Genomic DNA, 13,066 nt, shown 5'->3' on the forward strand with positions numbered 1-13,066 from the left:
ACCCCCCCTCCTCACCTTCAACAGATCTCAGGGGTGTCTGTGTCTGCAGCGTATACACGTTCGATGCGAGCCGCCGCTGTCTGGAAGGACCCCGAACGATGCACTCGCCGGCCGGCACTTTTAACCGCATCGCGAGACATTTCAACTCCCTTGTGGGCGCATAAAGGGTGCTCGCTTTCTCCCACGGCTAAGAGCCTCACCTTTTAACCATTTCTGGTCCAATGATCTCTGCAGGAAGCAGAACTCTTCTAACACAAGCATGCGACACAGTTCAAAAACACAAACGCCGAGCCCAATCCTAGAAATCTGAGCATCATGTACTCTATAATGACGTCACTTGTCAATTTGGAGTCGCAGCTGATATTTCGCAAATGACCACGCGTCGCATCCAGCTGGCGTTAGCACCCCGTCCCGTATCTTTGGAACATGCTCCGTAAGCTTATCGATCGCCTTGGGTGGCCCGCAAAAATGGCCTTCAAATATTTTGTGGCCACATTTAACACCGTTGCGATTGTAAATTTAAGAAGTTGGAAGAACGATGTTACTGCCTGGGATACTTCCGATTTTTTTTTTTTTTTTTTTGGGGGGGGGGGGGGCACCTCACGAGAAAAACGTTCGATATGTTGCCAATAACTGCATGCAAGAATTTTTCCTTTCCTTCTTTATTCGATTTTGTCTTATTTTCGTACAAATGCGCAAAGTATGAACTTCTCACTTCATAAAAGACGGATGAAGTTTTCTTCTTTGGCCGCTTCCTGCGTCACGTAAAGATGATGATAGCTGCGGCAGGCGACCCGAGCGAGAACTGCATGAAGTAAATTTTAATACCTATCGTTGGTCGAACTGTCGGTTCAGACATTTTGCGCGCGCTTCAGGTCGGTCAGAATTATTATACAGTTTCCAACCGCGGCTTCTCAGTCCGCAGGTGTAGTTTGAGCTCGCTGTCGAGTGCGATAAATTTTATGTATAATAGCGGTGTAAGCCACGGGAGAAAACAGCGTCCTTAGTTATGTAAAATTCTTTAGACTGATATGCACCGGCGCCGGTATAAGCACTTTGTCGAGGATGATCAGAACTCTGTACAACGCTGCCTCGGGATGCGAAGATTCGGTTTAGGTGGGCTGCTTGCTACACCCATATAGCATACGGGGGACAAGCAGCGTCTCGTTGTGTCGTGCCTTTACTCCATCTTGGTACTACTCTCTCCTCGTAGCAAACCTCAGTATGTCCTTGCCAAAACTGTCATTCGTAGTCCGTTGTCACGTTTTACCAATGTAATCCAGTGTGCGCCACGGGACCTTACAAGGCATGCTTGTTCGCCACCAGTCGAGGAGATTTCAATGACCAAATAACAATACAAATTGCGACAAATCCGCAATTGCGATAACAGCGCTGCACACCACTTTTCTTCAATCACTTTGCAACGAGCATAGGATAAATTAGGTTTAATTTACAACGTTATAGCGTCTTTCTTCTTTAATGACTGCACCGAAATTAAACTCGAAAAGTACCGTCAAAAGGACAAAATGTGCCACGCCCGTTCTTTACAAGCTCGATCAAGCGGACCAGTATACGAGGCCAGCAAATTCCGTGGCCTCCCAAGATTTCCCATGCTGCGCTGAAGGTGATGCAGGTTAAGTGAGTCCCAGGGTGGCCAGATTATGCCGGAAACATGTCCAGGCCCCACACGCGCAGTCTCTCGTAATCCCCGAGTGCAAAACTATGGGGCGTTGAACCCCTCACAATTAGCGCGCCACAGTTACTTTACTAAACAGCGCGGTGCATTTGGCCCGCATACTCGCAACACTATACAGTGCACGTGCACGGAGCACACCCGTTTCCGAGGCGCATCTAACCGGCGCAAAAAAGCAGCAAAAGAAAAAGAAAAGCTGGCAGGAATTCCGCCCGCGCACGTGCGACGCATGCAGCAAAGCGCCGTTTTATGCGCCGGTGTTCACACCGCTAACGCACGACGGCCCAGCACACGCCGCCGCGTCAAGTCCCCAACCAGCTGGGGAGGGGGTCTACGTGCTCGGATTTCAATAAAGCGCTAATGAGGCGGAAAATAGAAACGACACGCCGCGGTATACCTCCAGCCGGCATCGCGGTCCCATTCCGTATCCTCCTTTATTATGTATGTTTTCTTTTCCAGACTCACCTATACCCCGTATAGAGCTGAGATAAACGCTAACCAGCGGTCCTATATATATACATCTGGACAAGGTATGCGCTACGCTTTCCGGGATTGTTCCTTCCTTTCTTGATTTAAAGGAATACTGACACGACATCTTGTATGTACCTTGATTTTGCGCTGGATTGTAGCGTAAATCAAGGTCACCGACCTATCAACTACAGAACGATTTGCCGGCAACTGTCAAAGCGCCCTAAATAACTTACTGTGATACAATGCTGCTTTGAGCAGGCCACTTTCGGTGTCGGTAACAAGGAGGCCGATGCCTCATGACGTCATCGCTCTGTTCCTGCTATCGCTGCTCCTGCCACAGCTAACGCAACCAGAAGAAAGGGGCACACTTGGATTATTATTATTATTATTATTATTACTTATTATTATTATTATTATTATTATTATTATTATACATGCCATCGTACATAGGTTTATTCCTGCAAGTCGCTGCGAAATTTTGACCTGCAAGATGGCGTCACAATGATGTCGATGTCGCTAGTTCCGTTATATCGAGAGCAATTTTATTATCTAATTAATACATCATGTAAGCGTTTGCCAACCTTCATATATTTGCCAAATGTGATCCTTTTATACGCGAGAAGTGCGTGGTAAAACTTCTGCAATTGTCTTTCATTTGGCTGGGCTGCCACGCGGCATAACGTCGGAGTGAAATGACATATAAGCATGGAGTCCCGTTTCACGCAAATACTATACAAAAGCAACTTCTTAACTGTTTTCTCCATCGATCATCGTTCGCAGTCTTCTGGTTGGTGGCTCCTCAACTTCACACCCCCAAGTAGAGCGAACCACAAAAGTTTACGGACCACGCAATCTCAGAAAACGTTCGATTCCCGAGCAGCCTGTAGCAGTAGCCAGTAAAATTGCATACGACAACGTTGCTAGCATTTTCTAGTATTCTAGTCGAGGCCCCAAATGCAAATACCAGGCTGCGTTGTGAGCGTGCGGAGATATTCGGCTTTCTCTCAGATTTCGTGGTCCGTAATATTTTGTGGCTGACTGTGCACTCTCGCAGAGTTTGTCCCAGAGCACGTCCGAAGCAGATGGCGGGCACGCAGTGCCCATCGACGCAGGGACAGAGCACTTCGCGTGCCCCGGATATAAGAAGCGATACAAGTCGAAAAATACCACTCGGTGCGCCTTTAATGGCCACGAGTTGTACGACCAGTCACGTAGTCCCAACACTCGCGCTCCGAGACTTGCACACATCGCGGCGTGCACCGCGGCCCTGTTTCGCAACGCCGCCACCGATGGGGGGAGACGCGGCAGCGCCGCCGGTAATTACATGCTGATGTATGCAACGACCGGACTTCCTCGATTCCTCCGGGCGCGTAATACCCCCCCCCCCCCCCCCCCCCCCCACCCCGCCACTAAGGGATTCGCGCATACGCCACGACAGGCACTTCGAACTTCGCCGAAGATAAGGTAAGGTTATGGGATATTCAGCGCGCGTGCGGCTTGGCTTTCGCAACCGAATCCTCGAAGCAGCTCGAAACCGTTACAAGACGAGTATACGCGCGAGTTTTACAGGAGTGGAGATCGCGAAACGTTGCGCAACTTGAAACAAGGCTCGCGCGCTGGGAATAGTAAAGGAAGATCCGTTATGCGGCCGAGCCACGGGGGTCTTTCGCCAACTATAGCGGCCCAATCGACAACTTCTAGTAATGCGCACCGGCATTCGGAGGGTGTTGGAAAATTTCCTACATTTCCCGCTTTTCCGACGAGTTACATTTTTTTTTTTTAAATCACAGTACATTTTGCACAATTTTTTTTCTCAACTACCCACATACTTCAATTCCGCTATTGCAAACACTGGCCCTAAAGTAATTAAATAAATTCTGGGGCTTCACGTGCCAGAACCGCGATCTGATTGCGAGAGACGCCGTATTGGGGGGGGACTGCGAATTAATTTTGACCAACTGGCTCACGCGTTCTCTCGCATTCCGCCTCCACCGGAATGCGGCGGCCACGGCCAGGGTCGACCTTTTACTGAGCAGCGCCGTACAGCCACTGAGCTATACCGCGGCCAGTGGCGCTGAAGTAGCTAAAATAGCTAATTGTGGCAGTGTCACATAATTGCATAAAGTGATCCGCCGAAACGACACACGAACAATATTAAACGTATATTAGTAAAGGACAAAAAAAAAAAAAAAGTTCTTCCGCCCTATGTCTGCAGGTTTCGCGGACAAAATGGTGCCAATATTGTGTGCTCCCAAATCAACCAGTTGGCGCGCATTCTATCCAAAAACATAATAGCGCATAAATGTCTAGAGTGATCGCTGCTCGTTTAGAGGATATAGCCGCAAATATAGTTGCAAACATGATAAAATAGTACAAGTAGGCAAGGTTAAGTGCGGTCGAACTTGAAAGGTTCGAAGCTACAGGCGTGCTTTCGGCTATACGCTATTTGACTTATCGGGTCAAGTGACTTATCATTTGAGTGCTAAAGGGACTTTAGCATGCAAAAATACTAGCACATACTTACAAGTAGCCCAGAAACAAAAGACGGACAAGAACATCGAACGTGAGTCACTGAAGTTTCTAGTTTATATTGTCTGAATTAGGGGTGTGTAATATTCGAAACTTCTGAATGCCGAATCGAATATTATCGTATTCGATTCGAGGACCGAATCGAATATAGTAACTCTTCGATTCTCGAATACTTCCCGTCGACGAGTGCGCACAGATAAATCACAAAATTAAAGCAAAATGCGTTTTATACCATTCACAGTGATCATCACTTACTAAAGAACTCTGAGTCACCTTAGGGAGCAAGAATTTTCCGGAAATTTCGGCAGCGGGCATTGTTTCGAGCAATTTATAGATCCAGCACCTGTGTCCACTCATCGGATTAACTCTGAATAGTACTAGGGGTGTGCGAATATTCGAAACTTTCGAATAAGGAATCAAATGGTGTACTATTGGATTTAGTCTTGGAAAGGAATGGTCGGAAACTTGCTAACCTTGTGAACATAACGATTTGCACATTGTTTTTAGCAATTCTGAAAATGGCTGCTTCTTATTTCAAAAGTGTTCGATATTCGATTCGCTTCTGGCCCTTTACTCCATCGTATTCGATTCGGTCTCAGAAATCACTATTCGCAGATTAACTAATTAGTGGCTCTATGCTGTTTACGTCGGCAACCGCCTGAGGCCTTCTTCCTGCTATGCCATTATTACCAAAATGTTCTCGCACCATGCTAATCTATATTAGTTCACGTTCATGCACCGCAGGAAATAAAGTTACCGGATGTGCCCCGTTAGAAAACGCTTCAGCGGCTATTGAAATTTGCTTCGAACAACCGAAGCTTAAATGACTTTTCCAAAACGGAAATTACGCGCTATGCCGTAAAGATAAAATAACGCTAGGCAGTAGGTCATCCCAATCACAACCTCCGAAGCATTACGCCGACGAAAGGGCAAATACTCGACAGTTTGAATACGAATCTACTGTTTCTTCGAATGACAGTATTGAATTATCGAAACGTGATTCAGATTCCTTCCTAATATTAGGTTATGGCCAAATATAGTGACTTACTGCGAATATTGGAGTGTTCCTCCCATTAGAAAATTTTAATGTATATAAACTTTCATTTTTTGCCGATTTCCAACCCAGCTCAGTCGTACGGATCCCCAAATATATCGTCGAGTCTATCGACAGAATTATGTCCCATCGTTTGTATGTCTTCGAGCGAAGCTTTTCTATGCACACCCTATGCCCCTCCCGGGGTTTGGCGTAGGCAACGTTCCTCGCCGAATAGACAAGTAGAGTCCCTTGTTGAGTACGTGCTCGCGTCATCAGGTGCTGCTACCCTCTATAGCCAACTGAAACAAGCTGGGCGTCATTTAGATTCCCCGTTTTTCCCTCTTTCACTCATACCAGCTTTCTTCTTCGGTAGAAGAATGTTCCGTATCCGATTGCGTACAGATTATTCGCATTCGATAACTTCACATTTCGAGCACGCGTACAATATCTAGAAACTACAAGCACACACCCAACGCGTCTGAACGTGCGTTGTAGCGCGCCACACCGAAGATCAAGAAAGCCGGAAAGAATGCACGCCGCGAGTCGAGAACGCCAACGAAAGGGGGACAAATTACAAGTGCCGGAAGAAAGGTCCGTCAGGCTAGAACAGAAGGCAACGTATACCGCAGACACGTTCTGGGTGGCATTTAACGCGAGCACAGTTTCGACGCGGCCGCCAAGTGAACTAAACTAGCTGGCCTAGTTGGTTCGGATTGAGTTAATGCATTTTTCAGCCGCGAAAGCAATTGTCTATAGCCAATCATTGGCGAAGGTGAGAGCGCACACCAGATTTTGCAGCAACACGCGTTCTTCGAAGTTTACCGCAAGGAATCGGGCGTACGGCATAACAAGAGAAATGCGATAACTGCGCGCGCGTGACGTCAGTATCCTCGTCACACGCACAGAAAATAATCTCCGCAGCGTGTTTCAAGCGCGCATGCGTGAAATGACTTGCACGGCTTTTGGTGCTTTCATGTTACACCTGTTACCAGCGTAAGTGCGAACAAGGTGAAAACGACTAGAATACTTCGTTATCGCTTTCAGCTTTGCTTACGCTCGCAACTGCGGCTCCGTTCAGGTTCCAAAACGTACGCTTGGCACACCGATTTTGGTCTGCCGACTGTTGGCGAGAGCGTTTTCCTTCCTTTAAACCGTTGGCCGCAGCGTTTTCCGTCCTGTAAACTGCTGTCGCCACCCGTGTGCAGACCAAAATCGGTGTCGTGTCGGCCTAGTGTGAATGAGCCTTAACCGACTGCATTATCGCACCCCCACGTAATTACACAAACTAGGTGCTTTAACTTGTTTTCATTCGTCCGCGTTTCAATTCACGCCGATAGCGCACACATGATATCGTCGTTTCTGAAAGTGACCTACTATAGTTGATAGCGGTCGTTCTGGTCCTGTCTGCGTCTTCCAGTTCGTTCGGCTAAAAGAACGCGTTCTCTCAGTCCCGTTGCGAGTTTCGATCGTAACGCTGTATACGGGCGAGTCGAACGGCAAGAGATGCAGCGGCGAGAAAAGCGACCACAGCGAACCGGCCAGCAGTCGTCGTTGAATCCACGCGGCGGCGGCTGGCAGAATCCGGAAGGGCCCGTCCTAGTTTCTCGCCAAGGCTTTTTCGCCGGCCTCAAATAGGGCAGCAGCAGCCGCCGCCGCTTCGACGACGTCGACCGCCTGGCCCCCCCGATCGCTGGCTCGCTCACCGCGGTGGAGGATTCGCGAGCGCCTTCGTTCTGCCACGAAGGAAAGCCGGGGGGGGGGGGGGGGGGGGGGGGGGGGGGGATTTGAAATCGAGCACACACGCGACGGGGAGAGAAGGCGCGCAAAACTCTGGCTGACGGACGGGGTTCTATGGAAATTGCGCGGCGCGTTTGATTCTCACCGTGAATAACGTACGTGACCTATGCCGCGACGAATGGTAACCCAACAACGTAAGGCGTTCAGGAGGTTTTTTCCATGTTTGAACGACATCGACGGGCGATTATGAATACGTAGGCGACCAGCCTGGACCGAGTTGTTCAACACGATATCCCCAGAGCCGAGTGAGTTCACGAATTTCGTGCGAGGAGAGTGCCAACGTTTTGCTGCGGCTGCCGGAAGAAATAAAATGCGAATGCGGAGAGAAAAGAACGGGAATAAAGTGAGCATTGGGAGGACAACCAACACTACACAGTCGGCACCAGTGGCGTTGCCAGGGGGTGGCATACCGGGCACGTGACCCCCCGAAATCTGTTAGTATGCGGTCTTCCCCAGCCTACAATACCCCCCTCCCCCGAAAAAAAAAAAAAAAAAAAAGAACTCTGTCTACGCCATTGGTCGGCACAGCAACAGCAGACAAATCTAGTTCCAACTGTCGCTAAGTCCCTTCGAATGCAAAATAACGATCCGCAAAAGTCGTAGTTCATTATTTCTTTGTTATTACTAATCAGCTTCTGTGTCTCTTTTAGCCAGAAGTAAATAACGGAGATATCACAGCGCCACGTACAGTGTCACCCTGGAGAGAACGAAACAAGTGGCGAGACCGACACGTACTACGCGACACGCTCAAAGCGGCGCACAAGGATGAGTTCACACGACACAGTGCTCGCCAGCTGATGCATCACAACAGCTGTGACGCGCGAGGCGCGGGATGTGCCGCGGTCGTCGCCGCATCGCTCCGGAAGAGGAGGGAGAGCAGAGGAGCATCTCCTCCAGCTGTTCGCGTGCCAAAACAAAGCGGCTCCTCGGTTACAAATCGCCGCCGCCGCAGCAGCGCGGGGTGAATGAGAAAAAAGGATTGAAGCCGAGTACTCACCGATCATGAGCAGGGAGACGGTGAGGTGCTCGCGGCCGGTCGCCTTGAGCGCACCCAGCACGGTGCCCACGATAGCACAGCACAGACCGACGAACGCGATCATCACAATGAACCACCGGATGCTGACGGTCTGCGTGACCAGGACGCCGCAGCAGTGCTTGGGCTCCACCACCTCGGTATCCACAACGCAGCGCGGCGGCCTAAGCCTCGGCGGCGGCGGTAGGTGCCGCCTGGCCGACGACGAAGGCGGAGGAGGCAGCGTAGCGTACGGCGGCGGCAGGTGCGCGTTCAGGATGTCGGGGAGCACTTCGTGGTGCGGCGGCGGGGCCGGCCCCGGCTCCAGCCGGGTGGCGCCCACCACGACGTCGTTGCGGTGTCGAGCCAGCGTGGCCGCTCGTATCCCGGGCCCTGCAGGGCGTCCCGCGACGCTCGACGAAGAAGCGACACCACTCACGCCGACGGCATCCTCGCGGATAGGTGCCTCCCGCGCATCGCGGCTCTCCGGAGGAACTGGCCGGACGCCGCCGCGCTCGCCGCCGTGGTTCGCAGCGTCGCCGCGCGGCGACGCCACCGGGCAGCAGCACACGCAGGGCAGGTCGAGGGCCCGTGACGTCATCAGAAGCGCGGTTGCGTAGGTCGGCGGCTCGCTGTCGTCACCGACGTTGGCATCGCGCTGCGGCGGCAGCGCGCGCTGCGAGGGGCCCTCCTCGCTTCCTTGCACCGCCGCAGTGGCATCGAACGCTTCGTTTTCGCATCCGCCGTCAGATGGCGGCAGACTAATTACGGCTACGTTCAGTTCCTCTTCGGCACTGCGTGCGGTCTCGTCCGGTGCGGCACGTCGCCCCCTCTTTCGGAAGGCGGTCCAATTATTGCGGCGCAAAGGCCGGAAAACGGGTTCGTCGTCTGCGTCGGCGGCCGCGAGTGCGTCGTCTGCTGCGTTCGTTCGGCAGGCCTTCATCGTGGGCGGCGTGCAACCAAGAAAAACAAAAATTCCCGCGCGCGGCGGCGCGTTGGTGGAACTGGGGTGATTTATGCCTCAGGAGGTCAGCGGACACGCCGGCCACTTGTGCCACGCTCGTCGAGCCGCTTGCGAAGAGCGCCGCCTCGAAAGAGCGACTGTATCGGAACCATTATCTCCGGCCGCTGTCTGCCCGGCGCGGCCGTCTTGTCTGCTGGATTTCCTGAAATGAAATAAATCGGGGCAATGTAATGCGACGTTGGAAAAATATAGACTCTTACACCGCGCGCTTACAGAGCCCCTCGGCTGCGCTTCATAATATCCGTGTAATACCTGCCTGCAAAACGGTCGGGGTCAAGATTGTCGACACTCGGGTCAGGTCAGGCAACGCCCTCTGCGGGGTTCACAGGTGAGAGCTGCGCTAACCGACTGCCACGAATAATGGCAGCATCGTTCTGAGCCCTCGGATGTTTGCAGATAATAAATAATGTGCCCCAGCACGTACGCGTGAAGTTTAAAAGCTCGTGCAACAATGACTCGGGAATAAAAGCAAGCGACTGTAACAACTTTGCCAACTGCCAAAAACGAGCTTTCCTCCGTCTTTGCACCTGAAGAAATTCTTAAAAAATTTCTTAAAGAACGTGCTGCGTTTGGAAATGCAGTGGGACATATAGATGACATAAGAAATAAAGGGAGCAGGAAAAAAAAAAGAAGAAGAAGAACGAGTGGGGCTGATTGTTCTTAGTACGCAGTGCCTAAGTAATATACCAAACGGCAGAGCTTCTCAAGGTATGCAGAGCTTATTAGAAGATCAAGCATGGCGACTACACCCCGCTTTCCTTATGGCCATGAGCACCTGTTCCAACACTGTGACTTTTAGATGCAAAGCATCTTATGGTCGGGGCTATGTCACTCCCTCCCTCCCTCCATCCACCCATCCGCCGTGCGGCGTCCACACCCGTACTGCACATGCGCATCCTTCTCCCCCTCCTCTCCTTGTCTCATCTCCTCTCCTCTCCGATGCTCCTCTCCTCTCCGGATTGCGCAACGAATGGCAACACCTGCGGCTCCGCGCGCGATAATGCGAAGCAGCTTAGGTTGGAGGCGCGATGGTAGGCGCCCCAGAGACACCGGCAACAGTCACGAACGCCGCGTGCGTTCGATGCGAACGCGGGCAAAACGCCGACGGCGTCGACAACAGTTCTGCGCGTTGCTGGTGCTGCTGCATGTCCAAGTTTATACAGCTGATAAAACTACCTCGAGTCGACCCCATGGCTGCTTCGCATACTACTACGGGAAGATGGTGTAATTTTTTACTTCACACTTAAATGCAGTGAAGGGACTCAGTCATGCAGGCTAAGATAAAAAATAAGAAATAATAATGAACCATAGTCCTTTTCTGCTACGGGACAGCGTCAAAACACTGTTCGGAATACCTTACGTTCGATTCCATGTAATGCAAGGTGTGATCAGTAAACTGGCTGTAACAACCTATAACGTTTGTTTTTCATGAGCGGAACATAAACATGTTCCTTCATAGTTCTTATCTTCAGAGGGGAACTGTTATTTGCCAACTGACGAAGAACACTATGAGATTGCTTACTAGTTTCAAAATTTGCACCCATACTGCATAGAATAACTATTTTAATTAGGTTACCAGGTTTAACATCCTTAAAATAATCATACACTCGAATTTTACGTGCCAAAACCTTCATATGAATACGAGGCACGCTGCAGTGAAGGACTCCGGGTTAACTTTGACCACCTGCCTGTTTTTTTTTAACTCGCGCACATTGCACGGCACACAGGGGCTTTTCCACTTCGCCCCCGTCGAAATGCGTCCGCCGGGGCCAGGATTTGATCCCGTGACCTCGTGCTTAGCAGCACGACAACATAGCCGCTAAGCCACCACATTGGGTGGCTTCACATCCTGAAACTGCGCAGGGAGTTAAGAGCTAACTATCCCATAATCTCAAATACACTACTCAGCAAACAATTTTGAAAACGTATAAACTGAAAACAACAAGAAGATATAAACAAGCACTGCACGTTCTAACACATGCGAGCGATTAAGTAGTCTCATCACGGGCCCAAATGCTGAGAACAAACAACACAGGGTGAAGTTATGTTTGCAAAGATGGCGGTGTCTGCCGTGAAAGCCTCGTGTGTTCACAGAAATGGTTGAAGTGTGCTGATAAATATTTCTTTTTTTTTATCGTGAAATGTATCAAGTATACTTATATCTAGTGGCAGTTGCAAGCGAATTTATTATTTATGGCAGGCACTTTTTGTAATAAAAATTACTGAAAATTACAAATTGTCAGTAAACTAAATTATCAAGTTTAGAACTTAGTAATTCGGCAATGAAAACGATATCACAATTCTGTAAGCTACATGCACACCTAAAGCGGACAAACTTTATGTATTTTACGTGGCTCTCAAGTACACCATGCATTAATAATATGAGTACAAGTTTTGCAACACACTTGTAAACATTGTAGCAAATTCACGTAAGATGTAAATGGATATGTAAAGTTTGGCCAATTCAGATGTTATAACCGATGCAGTTACACAAGTGTGACATTGGTTTTCGTTGCAGAGCTACGGATTTGTAAACTTCGTGCTTCTATTTTGTTTAAAAACTTGCAAATTCTAGGCAATATTGTAAAAACATTCCAGAACCTAAAATCAAACTTCCGCTGCCTACAGCCACTAAATTTAACTTCTCTTTGAAATGCAGCAAATTTCATTCAAATCGATCCAGAGGCTGCATCATATAAGCATTTCTGGGTTTCACACGTATTCAAATAGGCCGCATTGGAGAATGCCCCGCGCTAAAGCTACCTCTCGAATTCATGAGCCTTTTTGCACTCTGACCTCATCGCAATGCGGCCACCGCGGCACGGAATCGAACCCGCCACCTCCTGCTTCACAGCAGAACGCCATATCAGCTGACGGGTAACTTGCCTGAGTGCACGTAACCGCGTGGATTAGGTAGCAAGCGTAACACGTGTTTGGATGGATGAACGATAACAGGTACGGATTGAGCGACAAACGCGGTCGGCTGTTACGTTCGTTGATCTGAAGAGGACCAAGTGGAGCTCGCAAGGTGACATAATGGATAGATTAGGGCACTTGTTGCTGTGCTAGTTGGTTCATCTTATTACGCAATGTTGAGACGCAACCGAGGGCGGAAAAAGAAGTTCAAAACAGAAAAGAGCGCTGGACGCTCTTTCTTTACCTGAACTTTTTTTCTCGCCTTTGTTGCGTCTTAAGATCGCGTATAAGATCAGGGCGGGTTAATGCAACGATTCTTTCCAATAGTCTGAGCGGCGCTCCGTCCATGTATCACCGGTCCGGGCCAGCCGTGAACGGCCGGATGATAAGAAATAAATACAATCGGGCGAAATGAATCATTAAATTACACCGATGCAGGTAACCGGTTGTCTATATATGTCAGAGTAACAGGGCCAAGGGAAGGAAAACGCAGAGGAGGTGAGAACGGCAGAAGATTTGGTGGCGAGATAAGATTAGAATGCCGATTTGCAGGCTGACGCAAGACATTGGAGACTGTTGACATGACTC

The 13,066-nt window shown here is 49.7% G+C and overlaps 1 protein-coding gene across 2 annotated transcripts in view; it reads right to left on the reverse strand.

Moving 5' to 3' along the window:
- Positions 1-13,066, reverse strand: part of LOC119453852 (uncharacterized) — a 234,869-nt gene that overhangs the window by 192,198 nt on the left and 29,605 nt on the right. The window contains exon 2 of one of the 2 annotated variants that reach the window (XM_037715900.2): positions 8,524-9,704. The exons of the other annotated variant lie outside the window; for it this stretch is intronic. Within the exon in view, the coding sequence (XP_037571828.2) occupies positions 8,524-9,481 (958 nt within the window). The 5' untranslated portion in view covers positions 9,482-9,704. The remainder of the gene's footprint in view (positions 1-8,523; positions 9,705-13,066) is intronic. 2 annotated transcript variants of the gene reach the window in all.

Source organism: Dermacentor silvarum, chromosome 5 (assembly GCF_013339745.2).
Source record: "Dermacentor silvarum isolate Dsil-2018 chromosome 5, BIME_Dsil_1.4, whole genome shotgun sequence".
NCBI lineage: Eukaryota > Metazoa > Arthropoda > Arachnida > Ixodida > Ixodidae > Dermacentor > Dermacentor silvarum.